This window comes from Microcaecilia unicolor, chromosome 8 (assembly GCF_901765095.1).
Source record: "Microcaecilia unicolor chromosome 8, aMicUni1.1, whole genome shotgun sequence".
NCBI classification, from domain to species: Eukaryota; Metazoa; Chordata; class Amphibia; order Gymnophiona; family Siphonopidae; genus Microcaecilia; species Microcaecilia unicolor.
The window spans coordinates 87,478,174-87,500,728 of NC_044038.1; the positions used below are offsets into that span (position 1 = coordinate 87,478,174).

General features: G+C 42.7%; 1 protein-coding gene across 3 annotated transcripts in view; it reads left to right on the forward strand.

The window, feature by feature from the left end:
- LOC115476924 (sialoadhesin-like) overlaps positions 1-22,555 on the forward strand; it is a 110,977-nt gene that overhangs the window by 64,230 nt on the left and 24,192 nt on the right. For all 3 annotated transcript variants that reach the window (XM_030213509.1, XM_030213511.1, XM_030213510.1), the window contains 3 exons: positions 2,425-2,691; positions 9,080-9,182; positions 19,756-19,831. In XM_030213509.1, coding sequence (XP_030069369.1) covers positions 2,425-2,691; positions 9,080-9,182; positions 19,756-19,831 — 446 coding nt within the window. The remainder of the gene's footprint in view (positions 1-2,424; positions 2,692-9,079; positions 9,183-19,755; positions 19,832-22,555) is intronic.

Consider the following 22,555-nt stretch of genomic DNA (forward strand, 5'->3'; position numbering starts at 1 on the left):
ATGATAAGCTGGTAAAAAAGCAAAGAAGCAAATTGAAGAAAAAATAGTTAATATGGTAAAATGGGGGGGCATGTCTTTTTGCAGATATGTTAGTGACAGGAGGAAGAGCAAAACTGGCACTGTGAGACTCAAAGGTGGAGGGAAGGAATATGTAGAAGCTGATAAAGATAAGGCAGAATTGCTTCACAAATATTTCTGTTCTATGTTCACAGCTGAAGGGCCTGAAGGAGGGCCATAGAAGACAAACATAACTAGGAATGGAGTTGTGGTAGACCCTGAATGATTTTCATAGAACTGTGTTCATGAGAAGCTAGCTAAACTAAAGGTGGACAAAGCGATGGGGCAGATGGTATTCATCCGAGGGTACTAAAGGAACTTAGAGAAGTTCTGGTGGCTCTGTTGGATGACCTTTTCAGTGCTTCTCTAAAGTTGGGCATGGTCCCAGAAGATAAGAGAAGGTCTGATGTGGTCCCTCTGCACAAAAGTGGAAGTATGGAGGAGGTAGGGTACTACGGGCCAGTCTGACTTCTCTCATAAGTAAATTAATGGAAATACTTTAAAAAGAGAGAATAGTGAGGTTTCTGGAATCCAATGGATTGCAGGAACTGAGTCAGCATGATTTCACTAGAGGTACATCTTGTCAGAAAAATCCAATTAATTTCTTTGACTGAGTGACAAAAGAGTTGGAATGAGGAAGAGCACTAGATGTAGTGTATTTAGAGTTTTGCAAAGTTTTTGACACAGTACCACATAGATGACAAATAAATAGAGTGCCCTAAGTACATAAGAACATAAGAGTAGCCATACTGGGTCAGACCAATGGTTCATCTAGCCCAGTATACTGTTTTCCAACAGTGGTCAAGCCAGGTCACAAGTGCCTGGAAGAAACCCAAATTGTGGCAACACTCCATATTACAAATCCCAGGGCAAGCAGTTGTTTCCCATGTCTGTCTCAATAGCAGAATATGGACTTTTCCTCCAGAAACCTGTCCAAACCTTTTTTTAAACCAGGATACACAAACCGCTGTTACCACATCCTCCAGCAAAGAGTTCCAGAGCTTAACTATTTGTTGAGTGAGAAAATATTTCCTCCTATTTGTTTTTAAAATTTTTACATGTAACTTCCTTTAGTGTCCCCTAGTCTTTTTTACTTTTGGAACAAGTAAAACATCAATTTACTTCTCGTTCTACACCGCTCAGGATTTTGTAGACCTCAATCATATGTCCTCTCATCCATCTCTTTTCCAAGCTGAAGAGCCCTAACCTCTTTAGCCTTTCCTCATACGAGAGGAGTTCCATCCCCTTTATCATTTTGGTCACTTTTCTTTGAACCTTTTCTAATTCCGCTATATCTTTTTGAGATACGGCAACCAGAACTGAACGCAATACCCAAGGTGCAGATGCATCATGGAGCAATACAAAGGCATTATAGTATGGGCTCTAAAATGACTGAGTTAGGAACTGGTTGAATGGAAGGTTGCAGAGTGCGGTGGTAAGTGGAGCTCACTCTGAGGAAAGGGATGTTACCAGTAGTGTACCTCAGGGTTCAGTTCTTATGCTGGTTCATTTTAACATTTTTGTAAGCAATATTGCCGAAGGACTGTCTGGTCATGTTAGCCTCTTTGTGGATGATAGCAAAATCTGCAATGCGTTAGACACTCTGATGGTGTAAATAATATAAAGAGGTCCAGAATTTAGCAGTTAAGATTTAATGTTAAAAAATGTAGAGTCATATATTTGGGCTGCAAAAGCCTGAAGGAAGGTTACAGTTTAGGGGGTGAAAAACTTTTGTGCACAAAAGAGGAGAGGGACTTGGGTGTGATCATATGTGATGACCGTAAGGTGGCCAAACAGATAGAAAAAGGTGACTGCAAAAGCTAGAAGGATGCTTGGGTGCATAAGTAGATGAATGGCCATCAGGAAAAAGGAGACTCTGGGAGACCTCATTTAGAGTACTGAATATAATTCTGAATTATGCTGACACCTTTTCAGTAGCAGTTAAGGGTGAGTTACATTCTGGTACTGTAGGCATTTTCCTACTCCCAGAGGCCTTACAAGCTAAGTTTGTTTTTTGTTTTTTTTACCTAAGTAACTTAGCCCAAGGTCACAAGAAGCATCCATGGAATATGAACCCTGGCTTCCCTGAGTAACTTACTTAAATTCATAGCAGTGGAAGCTATATGGAGCTTTTATAAACATTCAATCTCAGAACAGAAATAAAAATCAGAACATGAAATGGCAGAACTTAACGATTTTTGCTCTGGCTGCCAACTGAATCCCATAAAGTAAATGAGCAGATGTTTGCTAGTGCTGTTGGTTTAAGTGGAAGAGTTAGCACATAAAAACACATATTCATATCTCTGACAGCTGAACATTTTAAATTTAATAATTTGATATACTATGCTCTTCCTTCTCTTTGGACAGATGCTCCTAAAGGAACTCACCTTGTTGCTCCAAAGCAGGATCAGATTCATGCGGGAAACTCCCTGGTGTTAAAGTGTGAGAGTGGTCGCAGTAACCCAGCAGTGACTCACTACACCTGGTACAAGGACGGAAATCTGATAGTGAACCAATCACAGAAGTCTATGCAGATACAGGCAGTGACAGCCCAGGATGCTGGGGTGTATCGCTGTGCAGCACACAATGAAATTGGGAGTCTGTCTTCCATACCTGTAACCATTCATGTCAGTAGTGAGTATATCATTATAAATATATCTTATGCTTATAATACAGTAGATGCCTCATTATAGACATTTCTACATCCAAAGCACTCTCTGTTGTAGTTCTTACATTGAGACAATGTCAGTGAGGATTCTTAATGACAATACTTCATTAATCTATTATCCCTGTACATATATGTATGGCAACTTGGTGAGCTTTCTACTCACCCTATTTTTGGGTTTTCCCTAGCAGCCAGTCTGTGTGTGTGCAAGTAAGCAATAAAACACATTATTTGAGAATTGCATGCACTAAAAGGCAAATAGTACAGAATATTTCCCTCCAACACATGTGAATAGTGGCTGCTGAGGTACAGGGGAGACAGAGCTCAGCCATAGACGTCCATCTTTTTCGAAAATGAAATTTTTTCCTGTTCGGAATTTGAACATCTTTGTAAAACGTCCAAATTCTGATTTAGACGTTTCTTTCAAAAATGCCCTTCTGAGTGACCTACACAATTAGAAACATTAAATGGGCCCACAGGAAAAGTAGACAAAAGGGTGTAATAATATGGAAGCTGTGTTAGTCCACATTAACAGAAAATAAATATTTTTTTATTGAACCAAATACATTTTTGACTAGATTTCAGAGGCTAAAATTTCCTTCCTTAGCTCAGTATCATGACCTGAGGAAGGAGGCTTTGGCCTTCATAAGCTGGTCCAAAAATGTATTAAATTAAACCAATATTTATTTTCTAATTTAGTTTTATTTTTATATATTTTTAATTTAGTGAGTGGAATGTGTCAATTTAAATCTGCTATATTTCCCCCTGTTTACTAAAGCTTAGCTTGAGTTATCTGCAGCAGGGCCCATTTTATTCCTATGGGCCCTGCTGCAGATAACTCGCGCTAAGCTTTAGTAAACAACCCCCTTTATTTTGTACGAGTGGCATAGCCATAGGGGAGGGGGGTGCATTGAGAGCCCAGGCCCCACCATTCCAGCCTCAGGGCCCCCCAACCCTGGTGGCCAGTCAAGTGCCTGTGCTTTGTGCACTACTGGATGCCCTCCCGCTCCCTGCACCGCTGTCCTTCAATTTTTCAGGCTGCCGGCAGCATCAGTAAGGTAATCACAATGGCAGCCTACAAGCTTTCCCTCTGCTACAATTTCCTGTCAGTTGGAAGCTGTAACAGAGGGAGAGCTTCTGGGGACACTGAAGGCAGTGTGCTTATCTCACTGATACTGCTGGCGGCCCAGAAAATTGAAAAAGGGCAACGGTGCAGGGAGCCGGAAGGGAGCGATACAAAGGCATTATAACATCCTCATTTTTGGTTTCCATTCCTTTCCTAATAATACCTACCATTCTATTTGCTTTCTTAGCGGCCGCCACACACTGGGCAGAGGGTTTTAACATATCATCAACGACGACACCTAGATCCCTTTCTTGGTCGGTGGCTGCTAACGTGGAACCTTGCATTACATAACTATAATACGGGTTCCTCTTTCCCACATGCATCACTTTGCATTTGGTCACATTAAACGTCATCTGCCATTTAGATGCCCAGTCTCCCAGTCTTGTAAGGTCCTCTTGTAATTTTTCACAATCCTCTTGCGATTTAACAACTTTGAAGAACTTTGTGTTGTTAGCAAATTTAATTACCTCACTATTTACTCCCATCTCTAGATCATTTATAAATATGTTAAAAAGCAGCGGTCCCAGCACTGACCCCTGGGGAACCCCACTATCTACTATTCTCCATTGAGAATACTGACCATAATGCATTGCAGAGATGCTTATTATATCTAAGTTTTTTATTTAGTGCAATATATTCTAACTCTCCTATCTTATTTCTTAGGCTTCTGGCATTGGCATATAAGCATTTCAAACTATGTTTGTTGCTCCTATTTATATCCTGCTTATTAGCTGACAGTATTAATTTGCAATCTTTTGTTTAATCTTTATTTAGGATGCTTGATCTACTATGGTCTCTTTTGCAACCTCGCTATCAGGATACCCTATCTTCCCTGTTTTGGTGATATCTTTGAAAGATACATTGTTCTGAACCATGCTTTTTGGAATGACTGTCGGCCTTCCCCCAGGTTTTAGTTTAAAAGCTGTTCTATTTCATTTTTAAATGCCGATGCCAGCAGTCTGGTCCCACTCTGGTTAAGGTGGAGCCTATTCTTCCAAAATAGGCTCCCCCTTCCCCAGAATGTTGCCCAGTTCCTTACAAATCTAAAACCCTCCTCCCTGCACCATCACCTCAGCCATGCATTGAGACTCCGGAGCTCTGCCTGTCTGATGGGCCCTGCGCGTGGAATGGGTAGCATTTCGGAAATAGCTACCATAGAGGTTCTGGATTTGAGCTTTCTACCTAAGAGCCTAAATTTGGCTTCTAGAACCTCACTCCCACATTTTCCTATGTCATTGATACCCACATGTACCAAGACAGCCAGCTCCTCCCCAGCACTATCTAAAATCCTATCTAGGTGAAGCGTGAGGTCCACCAACTTCGCACCAGGTGGGCAAATGACCAGGCGATCCTCACGTTCACCAGCCACCCAGCTATCTACATGCCTAATAATTGAATTACCAACTACAACAGCTGTCCTAACCCTTCACTCCTAGGCAGTAGATCCTGGAGACACATCCTCAGTGCAAGACGATATGGCATCCCCTGTGCTGGTCCTGTCTACAGGATTACTTCCAGCTGCACCAGGGTGATGCTCTCCTTTTAGAAGAAGACCTTCCTCCTCCTCCAAGGCAGCACAAGTGCTGCCGTATTAGAAGTAGGACTTCTCTGCAATGTCATTGTAAGCTTCCTATGTATCTATGTATTTTATTAATACATCTTAATAAGGCATTTTATATTTCTTATAAAGTAAAGTTGAGGGATATGTGCCACTGCAGTAATTAAGACATAAGCATCGCCACACTGGGTCAGACCAAAGGTCCATCTAGCCCAGCACCCTGTCTCCAACAGTGGCCCATCCAGGTCACAATCACCTGACAAGATCCACGGAGCAAAGCATTTTGTACTGTTTGTCCCAGGAATAGTGGATTTTTCCCTACGTCCATTTATAACATTCTATGGCCTTTTCCTTCAGGAAGCCATCCAAACCTTTCTTAAACTCTGCTAAGCTAACCGCTTTAACCACATTCTCTGGCAACGAATTCCAGAGTCGAATTACGTGCTGAGTAAAGAAAAATTTCCTCTTATTTGTTTTAAACTTACTGCATTTCAGCTTCATCGCATGCCCCCTTGTCCTAGTATTTTTGGAAAGCATAAACAGACGCTCCACATCTATCTGTTCCACTCCACTCATTATTTTATATACCTCTATCATATCACCCCTTAGCCGCCTTTTCTCCAAGCTGAAGAGCCCCAGCCGCTTTATCCTTTCCTCATAGGAAAGTCATCCCATCCCCTCAATCATCGTCGCCCTTCTCTGCACCTTTTCTAATTCCACTATATCTTTTTTGAGGTGCGGCGACCAGAATTGAACACAATACTCTAGGTGCGGTCACACCATGGACCAATGCAGTGGCATTATAATATCCTCATTTTTGTTTTCCATCCCTTTCCTAATAATATCTAACATTCTATTTACTTTCTTAGCCGCGGCAGCACACTGAGCAGAAGATTTCAACGTATCATCAATGATGACTCCCAGGTCCCTTTCTCGTTCCGTAACTCCTAACGCTGAACCTTGCATGACGTAGCTATAGTTTGGGTTCCTCTTTCCCACATGCATCACTTTGCACTTGCTCACATTAAACGTCCCCTGCCATTTAGACGCCCAGTCTTCTAGTCTCGCAAGATCTTCTAGGAAACTGTGATATGTGTTGAGAGGTTGACCAGACTCAAGTCTACTATAATAGTAAAGTTTAAGTTATGGGATAATGCAACTTCATTGTAAAATTTCTGTGTTTCCAAGGTTTCCATAAGTGTGCTTGTGGTTTATGTTGATGCAGGACAGACTGTTTACTTAGAAATCCGTTATCGTGCACTCTAAGATATTATGTAGGAGTATACCAAGCATTATTCAAACCTATATGCCTAGTGCCCCCCCCCCCCCCCCCCATGTTAACTCTTGGCCCCTCAAAATGTCAGGTCTGGCTTGTTTTTATTTCTCTGGTGTTACACTGTATGCAGCGTTCAGCTTCTTGGGGTTTCAGTTTTTAATTTGTCTACTTGTTGCTATTTTTAGTTTGTGGTTACTTATTCCATCCTTGTGTTCTGTACTGATCCAGTTTGTTTAGTAGGTATGTTTCCTATGTATGTTATTTGACTCCTGTAAATAAATGCTATTATGGTATGGTAGATTTGCTTTATAGGTCCTACGTGACTTTAAGGTTTAGTATAATTTCACAATAAGCCTAATACTAGATTTTGGATTTAGATATAGCTCGCCATTCTCAATTGTAGCTTTCATTCAGGTACACTAGGCATTTTTCTGGAGGGTTTACTATCGAAGTTTGTACCTGAAGCAATGGAGGGTTAAGTGACTTGTCTAAGATCTCAAGCAGTTGGATTTGAACCCTGGTTTTACCTGGTTCTCAGCCCACTGTTCTAACCATTATGTACAGCTAATACAGATAATATATAATCCAAATCTGGTGGCCATTGATAGGCAATGTTATGGTTACCAGTAACCACAGGATTTCTGTTACAAAGCTGATGAACATTACTGTTCACACGGCCAACAGGAAGATGCTGGACTGGGAAGCTAGGGTTGACAGGGAGCCAAGTGTTAAACTACCTGTGTGTAATTCCAGAATGTATATTGTTCTGTTTAATATGTTGAATTATTTTGGTGAATTATTTAGATTTTTTTTGGCTCATAATTCCCTGGAATGTGTTCAGTGTGTATAATACCATCAGTAATAGAGGTGTGTTCAAAAGTGCCCCCATTGTCCCTTTACTGCTGACACAGTTGTCACCATCCCAAGGATTTTAACTTAGCTCACCAATTCCATGCTACCCTATCCTGCCCTACCCCTATCCCCTTTAGCCTCCCCACACATCTGATTCACCAATCTTGGTACACTGACCTATCCAGTTTTCTGGATATTCATAGTAAATACACACGAGAGGTTTACATGTACTGCCTTTGTTATAGGCAAAGCTCTCATGTACATACATAATAGATATCCTGAAAACCAGAATGTCATATTTAAATTATTGAATTGTGTTTGTCCCCAAGGCAGGGAAAGGTGGGGGTATGGCAGGGGCTGCAAAAACAAAAATTGGTCCAAGGTGCCACAACCTCTTAAGCCGGCCCTGTACCCTATACCATTTCTTTATGCATAAAATATGTTTTTCATCTATTTTGGGGGGGGGGGGGGTTACCAATGTTTTCCTAGCATAACATGTCAAATACATGCCCATCTAGACGTGAGCACTTACACCATCTATAGAGTGGTGTAAATCTTTGCACCTAGATTGCTAAAGAACAGGCATAAATTATACTATTCTATAATTTACATGTGTAAATATATATCTCGCCCAAGCTCCACTAAAACTCTGCTCATTCATATACCCACCTGTAAAGTACATACCATTGCATCTAGGTGCAACTTTACAGAATAGTGCATAGATGGAATATTGTTATTTATGCACTTATGTGCTCACATTGGACTGAATTCTATACATGACGCCTAAAAAATCAGTGCCAAAAACACCCCCACACTTAGCACTATTCTATAAACCTCACCTAAAGTTAGATGCAGTTTATATAATACGCATAGTACCTGTCCCCACGACTAAAATTTAGGCGCAACTATTTACACCAACTAAAACCTGGTGTAAATGCCTGTGCCTAATTTAGGCACAGATTGGGCGTATTCTATAACAGTGTGCGTAATTTAAAGGAATGCCCATGCCTCTCCCATGACCATGACCCCTTTTGTGATCCCTGGATTAGAATTTGCGTGCACCATTTTACAGAATATGCTTAGAAAGCTGCATGTGTAAATTCTAATTAGTGTCAATAATTGATTGTTAGTTGTCAATTATCGGCACTGATTAGCTTGTTAAGCAGTTAAGTTGCGTGCAAAGATCGACTACAGGCACTGACTTGTGTGCACAACTTTAGTTGCCATTTATAAAATCTGGGAGATTGTGTGTAAATGGTGGTAATCTATTACATTAGGTTCATTTTTATTGCCTAAATTTAGACAGCTTCTTGTAAAATTAAAATTAATAAGCCCTAAACATTGAATACAACAAATTGGGGAAAAGAAAAACCACCAACAAAAATGACCAGCAATTAAATAAAATAATGCTCCTCGCCCCTAGGGAGGGAAGAAAATAGATGCCAGGTCATTTTTTTTTTCATTTTTGATAGCTTTTTCTGCTAGAGTACATTATTAATCAGTTTGCAGTTAGAAAATCCTCTAGTCTCATTGCTATGTTGATAGTTCCAGGTGATGGTCACAGTTCTACGTACATTGCTGTCCTTGGAGGGGTCACTGGAGTGATCTGTCTGCTGTTAATGGGACTGGGGATCTTTATTATAGCAAGGTAAGATTTTATTCTGTTATGAATCACAGACTGAAACATATTAACACAGTGGAGATCATTGGAGAAGGACTACTTGATCCATCTAGCCAGGCCAATTACTCTTACCTACATTACCCTTTGTCACGTCTGTGGCCGTGACCACCCTCAGACTTACCTCATTTCTGGGGGCCGGCGGCTGTGCTGGCTTCTCTCTGTGTTTGTGTTAGGCCTGTCTCTGTCCTGGTGTGCTGGCTGCTTCCAGCATGAACCTGATTGCTTCACTAGACCTCACCTGTGTGGGCTATGCCTCTCTAGGGAGCCAGCATCTAAGATGGCTGCCACCGGCTCTATGCCAGCTTCCAAGATGGCTCCTGCTTGTCTTTCCTGTGGGCTCACTTCCTATGTGTGTCAAGCCTCTCTTTGGGGTCAAGGTACTTCCTGCTTCTGTCTTGCTGCTGGTGACCTCATCAGTGAGAGCCTTCATAAGGAAGTGCTGTGCTGGCATTCTGGGCCTTTGCATTGATGTTATGCTCTTAGGCCAGGTCAGGTTAGTAAGTGTCTGCTGCACTACTGCTTAGCCTCTCTCTGGGTTCTAGTCCAGCTTCTTTCTGTGTCTGTGTGTCTGTGGACTGCGGGTCCTTCCTGGCTTACCCTGTGTTTGGGGTGAAGCCTCTGTTCCGGGCTTACCCTGTGTTTGGGGTGAAGCCTCTGTTCTGGCTTACCCTGTGTTTGGGGTGAAGCTTCTTTCCGTGTTTGTTCTCTGTCTGCACTTGAAGCCTCAGCCTTTGTGAGTTCCCAGTCGGTGGGTGGAACTGCTGTGGCTTCAGACCCTTGGCCTGTTCTTCCTGGTTTACTCTGTGCGCTCTGTTGCCTGCCAAGACCCTTGGCCGCTATTCCTGGTTTCCTCTCCCTACTCGCTGTCTGCCTTGACCCCTGCTATTCCTGAGCCCTGCTTGTATATCCTGAGAGTATATCCTGAACCCTGGTTCTGGCTAGCTAGTGTATCCGGTGTTCCACTCTGCCTAGCTAACATATTTCCTGAGTGCCTATCCTGTACCCTGCTTGTATATCCTGTGTGCATATCCTGAACCCTGCTTGTATATCCTGAGTGTATATCCTGAATCCTGTATCTGTCTAGCTAGTGTGTCTTTCCTGGGTGATTATTCCTGTATCCTGTCTGCACCTAGCTAGAGGGTTTACCCTGTGGGTATTCCCGGATCCCCGTTCTGCCTAGTGTGTATGCTGCCCTGGTCCTTGCTCCTGCTAAGCTTCTGTATGCCTTGTGTCCCTTGGTCTGTCTTCTGGGTCTTGCTAGTGGCTGTGCAGCAGCACACTGTCTGAGTTTAGTTCCTAGTCTAGTCTCCCTCGTGTTTTCTAGACCCAGGGTGTGTCCTCTGGTTCTCCAGTTCCGGCCCTGTCCTACAAGTCCTGCCGGCCACCTGCACGCTAGAGCTCAACTCTAGCGGAATGATGGCCAAGCGCAGGTGAAGTGGATCCTGTCCTGCCGGTTCCAGTTGCCTACTTCCGATCCTGAGTCCCAGTCCTGCTCTCTTCCGTATGTCCGGATCCAAGATGGTCTTGCCTGCCTCTGCCGCTCCTCGGCAGGGGCCCAAGGGCTCACGATTCCCAGTGCTGCCCCAAGCCCCTGACAGCATACCAAGGGCCTCGAGAACGCGACACCCTTGTTCTGGTTATCACCTTTCTTGCCCTCACTATTAAAGTGATCTCCCAGTTTTCTACCATACATACTTGACTGCCTGTTGCAGATCACTCCATATTTATTTTACTTTAGCTGGGAAGAGTAGTCAAGCCATCCTGCCATTCAGGCTTGATAACTTGGCCCTTCCCTCCCCAGTTTATTCATAAAAGTTTAGAAAAGCTTTATCACTCTTTGTTGGTCAATGTGGCTACCTCATCTTTGGAATATGATGCAGTTTTGCCATCATTTTATGCAAGTCATTTTTGTTGTCTCTACCTTTCTTAAGAATTATTTCTTATATATCACTTTCAAGTCCAAAAGCTATCAAGTTGGTGTCCCTGGAGGGCTCTCAATTTGAGTTTGTACCTGAGGTAATAAGATCACAAAGAGAATCAGTGGGTTTTGAACTAAGCTTCCCTGGTCCTTAGTCTGCTGCTCAAACCATTAGGTCACTGCATTGCTGGGTTGATAGGCATGCATGTTGTCATTACTTAAATTAGAATTAAATCCTAAACCTAAAAGTATAGTTTATCTTCCAAAGAAGAAGAGATAAGTAGACCAGTTTAGTTTTCTCTCCCCCTGTTTTAATGGTAAAGATTAGAAATATTAGCCCATGGGGAGAAAGTGCAAACTTTTCCCTCCCTCGCTTCTCTTCTTTTTACACACATTCCTCCTTCCCCATTTTCTACTTCTATCATCCATCCTGCACCCCTTTTTCTCTTTTTTCTCCACCCATCTTTCCTTACTCCCCTCTTTCTCTCTTCTTTGCCTCCACTTCTTCCTTCATTGTCTTCCTTCACCACACCCCATTCTTCATCTTTCTTCTTCTTCTGCTGCTTCACATCTTTCACTTATTTCCTTTTCTCTCTCATCCAGTGTTCTTCTCTTGTTTCCCTTTCCCTCCCTCCTTCCTATCATGTTCTCTTTTATTTATCTTGTTCCTCCTCACACCCTCACCTTTCATCTTCCCCTCTGCTCTCTTTTCATTTCTCCTCTCCCTTACCCCATTTCCTTTTCTTTTCTCTCTATCGTAATTCCTTTCTCCATTTCTCCTCCTCCTTTTCCTCTCCCTCCACATTCCTTCTCAAATAGCCAACAGTATAAGTCACAATTACTCAAAGCATGTGCAGTACTGCTAGTCCCCATGTATCCATCTTCATCCTTTCTGTATACACTGGTCCCCCTGACATCCCAGGACAGCAATCGGGCACCTTAGGGGGCACTGCAGTGGACTTCATAAAATGCTCCCAGGTACACATCTCACCATTGCTCCCTTACCTTGTGTGCTGAGCCCCCCAAAACAGACTACCCCCAACTGTACACCACTACCATAGTCCTTACAGGTGAAGGGGGGCATCTATACATGGGTACAGAGGGTTTCTGGTGGGTTTTGGAGGGCTCGCTGTTTCCTCCACAAATGTAACAGGTAGGGGGGGTATGGGCCTGGGTCTGCCTGTCTGAAGTGCACTGCACCCACTAAAACAGCTCTAGGGACCTGCATGCACTGTTATGCACCGGAGTATGACATCTGAGGCTGGCACGTAATATTTTGAATGATGTTTTTTGAGGGTGAGAGGGGGTTAGTGACTACTGGGAGAGTAATGGGAGGTCATCCCCTATTCCCTCCAATGTCATTTGGGGCACCTTTTTGTGACTTATTCGTAATAAAAACACGTCCGGGTGAAAACATCCAAGTGTTAGTCATGGATGTCTCAAAGACGTCCAAGTCTTAGGAATGCCCAAGTCCCATTTTCACCATGCCTCTGATACGCCCCCTTGAGATTTGGACATCCTTGCGACTGACTTTCGCTAGAGACGTCCAAAATCAGGTTTTGATTATACCGATTTGGACGTCTTTGAGAGATGGACGTCCAAGTACCGATTTATGTCGGAAGATGAACGTCCATCTCTTTCAAAAATGAGCCTGATAGTCATCTAATGACATTTTCTGAGTCTGTTCAGAGGTTTAATTCCATAGGGTCTGATAGCTTTTAATGGAACCAATTATAACACCTTGTATTCGGAAAAGCTCACTTGCATTGAATAATCTGTGTCAGCGAACTACAATTTGATGTGAAGTGGTTCTTAGTTAGAGGAGGACTGTATCAACCTTTAACAGTGTTTTGCAGGATAAAATGTATGCTCCCCCATCTGGATAGTATCAAGTTTGGCAACACAAATTCTCTGCAGATACCCAAGATCTAGTTTGGACCTTTTTATGGAATTCCATTAATAGATTGTTTCAAGCAGCCGGAATGCTTCAGTCCTTATTTTCTCAGGTCCATAGGGCCATCTGCATGCCATAGCGAAAGTGGAGAGGGGGTCTTAGCTCCTCTAATAAGGGCTGGCACTGTAATGTTCTGGTGGGTGATTTACCTTATATGTTATCGACTGCCCTATAATTCAACCTTTCTGGCTTGCAATCTGGAAGGTTATTCAAAGTATTGCAGGGTGTATTGGTGCCATTTCATTAGAGATAATATTTCTCAGATTGTCGCATTCTCTTTTTAGGCATATTCATTGTGCTCCAAAACTTATAGATATTCTCCTTTCTATTAGCCTCCAGCCGGTTTGCTGCTATGCACTGAGCACTAAACTTTAGCGGAGATAGCCATCTAGCTCATGCTGAATATTAGCACTTATCTGGCAAAGCACTATTTAACTGGTCTAAATGTATGCATATGGTTATAGTTTATTTACATGCTTGATATACCACATTACTAATACAACAGAATGCAGCAGTTTACAGTAAAATCACACATTAATCAAAACAATCAGAAAAATAACGCCATAATCAATGGGATAGTAGTCACATATATCACACATCCAAGTAGTCATTCATACAAGGATAGGGGCATTTTCAAAAGGGACGTCCAAGTTTTGATTTGGACATCCTCGCAAAACGTCCCGATCCAGGGACGAGGAAACCCATATTTTTGAAACAAGATGGACGTCCATCTTTTGTTTCAAAAATATCATCAAGGACGTCCAAATCCTTAAATTTGGTCGTCCTTAGATTTGGTCGGCCCTAGACATGGACATTTCTGATTTTCGGTGATAATCGAAACCAAGGATGTCCAGCTGAGAAATGACCAAATGCAAGCCATTTCGTCGTGGGAGGAGTCAGCATTTGTACTGCACTGGTCCCCCTGGCATGCCAGGACACCAACAGGGCACCCTAGGGGACACTGCAGTGGACTTCATAAATTGCTCCCAGGAACATAGCTCTCTTACCTTGTGTGCTGAGCCTCCCAACCCCCCCCCCCCCCCCCCCCAAAACCCACTACCCACAACTGTACATCACTACCATAGTCCAAACGGGTGAAGGGGAGCACCTAGATGTGGGTTTGTGGTGGGTTTTGGAGGGCTCGCTGTTTCCTCCACAAACGTAACAGGTAGGGGGGGATGGGGCTGGGTCTGCCTGTCTGAAGTACACTGCACCCACTAAAACTGCTCCAGGGACCTGCATACAGCTGTCACGGACCTGAGTATGACATCTGAGGCTGGCACAAAATATTTTGAAAGATGTTTTTTGAGGGTGAGAGGGGGTTAGTGACCACTGGGGGAGTAACAGGAGGTCATCCCTGATTCTCCCCGGTGGTCATCTGGTCATTTCATGCACCTTTTTGTGCCTTAGTCATAACAAAAACAGGTCCAGGTGAAAACGTCCAAGTGCACGTCAGGGACGTCCTTCATTTTTTCGATTATGGGTCAAAGACGTCCAAGTGTTAGGTACACCCAAGTCCTTCCTTCGCTACGCCTCCAACATGCCCCCTTGAACTTTGGCCGTCCCTTCATCAGAGTGCAGTTGGGGACGTCCAAAATCGGCTTTCAATTATACCGATTTGGATGTCCCTGGGAGAAGGATGTCCATCTTCCGATTTATGTTGAAAGATGGACGTCCTTCTCTTTTGAAAATGAGCCCAATAGCCGTCATCCCTGTCTGCAGTTTGCACCACCTTAACCAGCTGTGGGGTGAGAGTAGCCAAATGCAAGTTGAAAATAATGGGATTTAAGTTGGGACTTAAATTTAGTGAAAGAGAACTCTAACCTAATTAGTGGAGGCAGGAAGCTTTGATGCCAGGAAGAAAAAGGCAGACTTCCTCGTTGACTCATATCGTGCTGTTCTTGAGTGAGGCAAGACCAGATGACAAGTGTCTATGGAGTGAAGCACATGATTCAGGGTGCATGGGATCAACAGAGAAGACAAATAAAGTGAAATACACAGATGAAAGGCTTTGTAGGCAAGACAAAGGATTTTAAAATATACACAGTAACTTACTGGCAACCAGTGTAAGTTAAATAGTAATGTAGGTACATCAGTGCTGATTTGTATCAGTATTCTAAGTTGGCACTCAGCATGTGGCATCGAGATGCCTAGCATGAGGTGCCAAATTATAGAATTGCTGCTGACATGGTGCCCCCCTCCCCATTATTAACACCCCTCATTAAGTGTACCTCCTTCTGGCCCTGCACCATAGCAGTGGAGATGGAGGTAGGTGGCTTCTGGAATATCCCTCTTAAAAAATCACATTTGATCTTAGCTGAGTACTGCTACTGCTAATTTATGCCTATCTTCTCCATTACTGGTAGAGCCTACTTCATCTCCTGTATCTTTTTCAAAACATTATATAAATTCTGAAGGAAAACAACAACAAAAAAAGGTCAGCACCAGAGTTGGGGTTTTATAGCGTTACGATGTATAGTGTACATACTGTAGTGTAGTGTCACAGTTCTCAGGTAAACAGTAGTGCACAACTGACTGCATTCTCTAATTACTAGCTTGGAATACTCAAGTATCTATTACCTTCTGTACCACACCTTTACGGAGACAAGAGACAATAAAACAGAGACAGTCCATTTCCTACAGACAAAAACATATTCTAAAGAACTGACAGTGACTGCGTCTGACTTCAGCAGCCCTGCTGAATGCTGTATCAGTGTGAAGGAACAAAACTGGAAACCAAGAGGTCTATTTACTAAACCATAAGACAGTTTTACATTAATTAATAAACTACCTGGGGATAACTCTAATGAAGGACAATGGGTGCAAAAGTGGAAAGCAGTTACAGAGGAATAGAGAGGATAGAAGACTGTTTTCTCTACTCTCATCATTACAGAGGGGCAAAGGAAGACTGTGGCCCTGCAGGGTGGAGAGATGGGAGACCAACAAGAGCTAAAGTCAACAAAGTAGAGTACGAGGCACACCCTGTTCCTTGCTGAGAAGTTCTCTCCTGTCTTCAGTCCCAGTCTGACCCTGTTTTAATTCTCTTGGTGCTTCTTTGCACTGTGCCCAGAGGTTTCTGAGTCTCTATGCCAGTGCAGGTGCTGCTCTGCTTCTCTTCTACTACCCTGGGGTCTTACAGCCAGTGCTTGTGCATTATTGCCCCTCTCTCATGCCTTGGGGGAGAGAGTCTTCATTGTACTCTTTGTGCTGATTTGGCATGCTGATGATCACTGGGAGCCTTCATGCCATTTTTAGAGGGCAAGTCTATAAGAAGGCGCCTATATGTAGGTACCTAGAGAGTGCCTATCTAGAGCCTACTCTATAAAGGAAAAGGTGCCTACTTTTCAGAATACTAGCGTAAGAGTTAAAACATTGCTGGTGTGAATGCTTGCTCCTAGATTGTAGTGCTCAAATTATAGTAGAGTATTCTGTAATTTACATACATAACTGAGCACCCAAGCCACACTCTGCCCAGGCTCACCCATGTGTATGCCTATCTTCAAACTAGACAACATTGCATTTAGGCACCAATCTATAGATTAGCACACAGCCATATTATTAGTATTTGCACGAGTAGGTATATGCAAAGAAAAAGAGGGGGGGACCTCGCTCAAAAACAACCTCAATGGTAATACAAAACAAGTGAGTACAGACTGTACATGCATCTAACACCACTCAAGCTCCAACAGACGGAGCACTCGTGAAGCACCACTGCTGAGCCTGAACTAGTTATCCTGTGTCCCCTGAGGAAGCCTTTTTGGTGAAACGGGTCCGTCAGGTACTGATTCCGTTCAGGAGAATTGCTCACAGTCAAGCTCAGTCAGTTAAGTCAAGCTGGATTTTCATTTTCTCTTGATTGTTTGGCAGTGGTTACACAGTTACAGTTACAATATTTCTTGTTTTTCGATTGTTTCATATTAATGAATGACTAAATTAATACAAAAAAATTTTCATAATAAAATCACAAAAAACCACTGAGTATTTTACACAACCTTTTGTGGTTGGTTTGGTGGGTTTTGGACCGATGATTATAAAGTGCATATACATGACCATGATGGTCTGATTGCTTTAGGCTTGCAACAGCAGGTCATGAGGTCCTTTCCCCCTGTTTTCTTTTTTCGATTGTAACACAAGTAGGTATACACATACATGCATATATGCCAGTATTCTGGTCATTTATGATCTTAGCACCTATATATTGGCACATTCTTTACAGAATCTTCCCCTTACCCCCTAATTCTATAAAAGTCGCCAAAATTTGCACACACAATTTAATTGAATAACAAGCCAATTAACAAGCAATTATTGGCACTAATTAGATTGACTAGGTATTTAAGTGTGTAAATTTAGGCATGGGATCCATGTCTATATTTTACGTGTGGCCCAAAAAAAGTGGTGAGGAAATGAATGGGACATGAGCATTTTTGGGTGGTGCATGGGCATGGTTTGGAGTTATGCATGCAATTGGGGCAACACCCCTAAATTTAGGGGCTGGCATTTGCACCACATTTTGGTTGCTGCAAATGGAGGTACCTACATTTATGTGTGACCCCTGCACATAAACAGTATTCTATAAACCGCAGAGCTTATAGAATAGCGTTTTCTGCACTGATTTTTTAGGCACCATATATAGAATTCCCCTCTTAGAGGCCCTTTTACTAAGGCATGCTGAAAAATGGCCTGCGCTAGTGTAGGACATGTTTTGGATGCACGCAGGTCCATTTTTTAGCATGCCTGGAAAAAAGGCCTTTATTGTGACTGAAAATGTATGTGCGGCAAAATTAAAAGCAGTGCGCGTCCATTTTCGTCTTGAGACCTTACCACCACCCGTTGACTTAGTGGTAATATCTCACATGTTAACTGGGCAGTAATCATCAGCAAACATAAACTGCCGATTACCACTGGGTAAGCGCTACGCAGTAGAAAATAGAAAATATTTTCTACCGCGTGTTTTGGACATGTGTCAAAAATGGAATTACTGCCCCCTGGCACTCAGTAGCTGGGCAGTACACAAGTACATAAGTAATGCCATACTGAGAAAAGACCAAAGGTCCATCGAGCCCAGCATCCTGTCCCCGACAGCGGCCAATCCAGGTCAGGGCACGTGGCAAGTTACCAAAACGTACAAACATTTTATACATGTTATTCCCGAAATTGTGAATTTTTCCCAAGTCCATTTAGTAGCGGTCTATGGACTTGTCTTTTAGGAAACCATCCAACCCCTTTTTAAACTCTGCCAAGCTAACCACCTTCACTACGTTCTCTGGCAACAAATTCCAGAGTTTAATTACGCGTTGGGTGAAGAAAAATTTTCTCTTATTTGTTTTAAATTTACTACACTGTAGTTTCATCGCATGCCCCCTAGTCCTAGTATTTTTGGAAAGAATGAGCAGACGCTTCACATCCACTTGTTCCACTCCACTCATTATTTTATATACCTCTATTATGTCTCCCCTCAGCCATCTCTTCTCCAAGCTGAAAAGCCCTAGCCTCCTTAGTCTTTCTTCATAGGGAAGTTGTCCCATCCCCACTATCATTTTTGTCGCCCTTCGCTGCACCTTTTCCAGTTCTACTATATCTTTCTTGAGATGCAGCAACCAGAACTGAACACAATACTCAAGGTGCGGTCGCACCATGGAGCAATACAACGGCATTATTACATCCTCACACCTGTTCTCCATACCTTTCCCAATAATACCCAACATTCTATTCGCTTTCCTAGCCGCAGCAGCACACTGAGCAGAAGGTTTCAGTGTATTATCAACGACGACACCCAGATCTCTTTCTTAGTCCGTAACTCCTAACGTGGAACCTTGCATGACATAGCTATAATTTGGGTTCTTTTTTCCCACATGCATCACCTTGCACTTGTTCACATTAAACGTCATCTGCCATTTGGCCGTCCAGTTTCGTAAGGTCCTTCTGTAATTTTTCACAATCCTCTTGCGAGTTAATGACTTTGAATAACGTTGTGTCATCGGCAAATTTAATTACCTCGCTGGTTACTCCCATCTCTAAATCATTTATAAATATATTAAAAAGCAGCGGTCCTAGCACAGACCCCTGAGGAACCCCACTAACTACCCTTCTCCATTGTGAATACTGCCCATTTAACCCCACTCTCTGTTTCCTATCCTTCAACCAGTTTTTAATCCACAATAGGATATTTCCTCCTATCCCATGACCCTCCAATTTCCTCTGTAGCCTTTCATGAGGTACTTTGTCAAACACCTTTTGAAAATCCAGATATACAATATCAACCGGCTCCCCTTTGTCCACATGTTTGTTTACTCCTTCAAAGAATTCAAGTAAATTGGTCAGGCAAGATTTCCCCACACTAAAGCACGTCAAAGTTCCAATTTGACATGTGTTGGATGTGTGTAGGCACCTACGCACCTTAGTAAAAGGGCCCCTTAATGTCGTTTGTCCATTCTTTTGATTCTTTGGGGTCTTCATGTCATTCTTGATGTCTTGGAGGCTGTTGCCTCTGTGGCAGATGCCTGACAGCAAGTTTTAAGCAACTTAAATGAAAATGGACAGAGAATTACATTGTTAAAGAACAAAATTGTTTTCCCCATTGATGTTAATGGACCAAACTGAACATTTTTGTCATGCAGATCCCTAATATGTATATATTCTACAGCTAATCTTCCTTCTTCTATAAACAGAAAAAGAAAGATGCAGAAAACTGCTCGGAACGTGACAATTACCACAGAAGATAATCCCATAGCAGATAGTGCCATAGTGAGTATGTTTGTAATAATAGTTTTATAATATGGAATATATGGAATATAATATGGAATATATAATCCACACGTGACAAAGCATCATGTGACTGTTGGTCTCTTCTCCCAAATAATGCACAGTCCAGGAGTATAAGGAAGTTAAAGGAGAACAGTGAGTTGTCTTTCTCAACCAATTTGTCCACTGATGTACTAGGAAGTACACAAAGTTTAATATAATTTCCTTCATTAATATCTCAGACAGGGTGAAAAGTCATTGAGAAACTGAAGACCAATGTAGAAAAAATGATGTCCTCCAATGTATGTCTGCCTTCTCACTTTTATTTATTTTAAACATTTATATACTGCCTAGACCTAAGTGGTTTACAATTTCATTTTACAGGTACTGGCACTGTCCCTGGTGGGCTCACAATCTATAATATATTGTACCTAGGGCAATGAGGACTAAGTGACTTGCCCAGGTCACACAGAGCTGCAGAGGGATTTGAACTCATCCATTAACTTTTCACAGCAGGAGTGATAAAATTTAATGAACTTTCTGAACTCTCCAGTATATTTAAGTTGGAATCAGATTTCACAGTTCAGCTTTCTATAAGAGTTACTGTTCCAGCACCAGTAGGCTGGGCACATGCCAGAGAAAAAAGAGAGCAAACATTCTGTCTGATATTTGGTCTATGGTAGTCAGAGTTTTTGACAACTCTGACCATGACAGGCAGAATTAGACCTCCATATTTAATGCAAGCATCTATGCAGTACCAGGACTGAATATCTGGATGTTTGGAAGTACCTAGAAGTTAACTGGGTACAGCCAATATTCAGAGCCATACCCAGATAGCTAACAGGGCATTAAGTGGTTAGGACTACATTATATGTGGTCCAACATGGCTGGTCAGCCATCTGAGCCCTGGCTTTGAATATCTATGGTATCTAGATAATTATCAGCTCCTCCTTTGGACTGCCCTTGTATTAATCACAGAATGTAGGTGCAAAAGAGTAGGGGTGGACCAAGAAATCTCTCCAGCCGATGGTATGTTAAAGTAACTTTATTCAGCACCAAGTGTGTAAAAGACCCGGCACGGGGCCGTGTTTCGACTGATCTACCGTCTGCTTCATGGGTCATACACTTGTGATGAAAATCACAGAATGTAGGTGCAGAATGAGAGAAGAATGTCTGGTAACAATGTCACTGCAATGCAGTGTCAGTAAATGGACGCTATAGAGCCCGCCATGGTAGTCTGTGCCACTAAATATTTGCGGCTGGACTGGCCAATGTGATTTAAGCGGGCAGAATCCACTCCTGCCTGGTTAAATCATTTTGAATATCAGGCCATCATTTTTATGAATAACAGAAGGAGGCTGTCTGTATGTTTCTGCTCCAGAAAGTAGCCCCATGCATGTTAGCTGTTTCCTCCTCACCTAATCTCTCTTCTGCATGTTGACCCTTTCTTTTTGTATTTTATTTTGTTTGCAATACAGAAGGATATTTCAAAATAACATTTTAAGATAAAACATTAGAACATATGCATAGTGTAAAAAGCTCCATGTGGCCATCTGACATCAAGATACAGTGCAATCCACTTAAGTGCAAGGGTCTGGGACCAAAGAAATGCGTGCACTTAACCGTTGTGACACAAAGAAGCTTGACATCTGATAAACATATGTACAGTACTGTTTATTATATGTACAGTGTACAGTCTCTGTTAACTGACGTTAGGCTTACTTGAAGTAATCAGTCATAGTCCTCTGTACACTCTTGTGTCTGTGAGTTCCATAGACTATGTCTGGCAGACGGTAAAAACTGTCATAGCACTGACATCCAGTGGCCTCCAGATAGGCCCGCACGATGTTGAGACTCTCCAGCGCTCTTGCGAAAGTGACAGGACGTTGTCAGCATGTGCCTCATAGTAACATAGTAGATGACGGCAGAAAAAGACCTGCATGGTCCATCCAGTCTGCCCAACAAGATAAACTCATGAGTATACCTTACCTTGATTTGTACTTGCCTTTTTCAGGGCACAGACCGTACAAGTCTGCCCAGCAGTATGTCCCGCCTCCCATCACCGGCTCTGGCACAGACCGTATAAGTCTGCCCTCCACTATCCTCGCCTCCCAACCACCAACTTCTCTTCCCCCACCTGCTCCGCCACCCAATTTCGGCTAAGCTTCTGAGGATCCATTCCTGCTGCACAGGATTCCTTTATATTTATCCCACGCATGTTTGAATTCCGTTACCGTTTTCATCTCCACCACCTCCCGCGGGAGGGCATTCCAAGCATCCACCACCCTCTCCGTGAAAAAATACTTCCTGACATCTTTTTTGAGTCTGCCCCCCTTCAATCTCATTTCATGTCCTCTCGTTCTACCGCCTTCCCATCTCCGGAAAAGATTTTTTTGCGGATTAATACCTTTCAAGTATTTGAACGTCTGTATCATATCACCCCTGTTCCTCCTTTCCTCCAGGGTATACATGTTCAGGTCAGCAAGTCTTTGGTCATACGTCTTGGAAGACTTGCTGACCTGAACATGTATACCCTGGAGGAAAGGAGGAACAGGGGTGATATGATACAGACGTTCAAATACTGTTCATTTCATCATCTGTTTCATCATCAGCCATTGCCTGCGTGTAGGCATATATCTGGATATCAGTGCTGTCGTCAGCTGTTTGTAAATCATAATCAACAGCTATGTAGTGATGAAACTCCTGTTCAGTAACACAGGCTGGGAT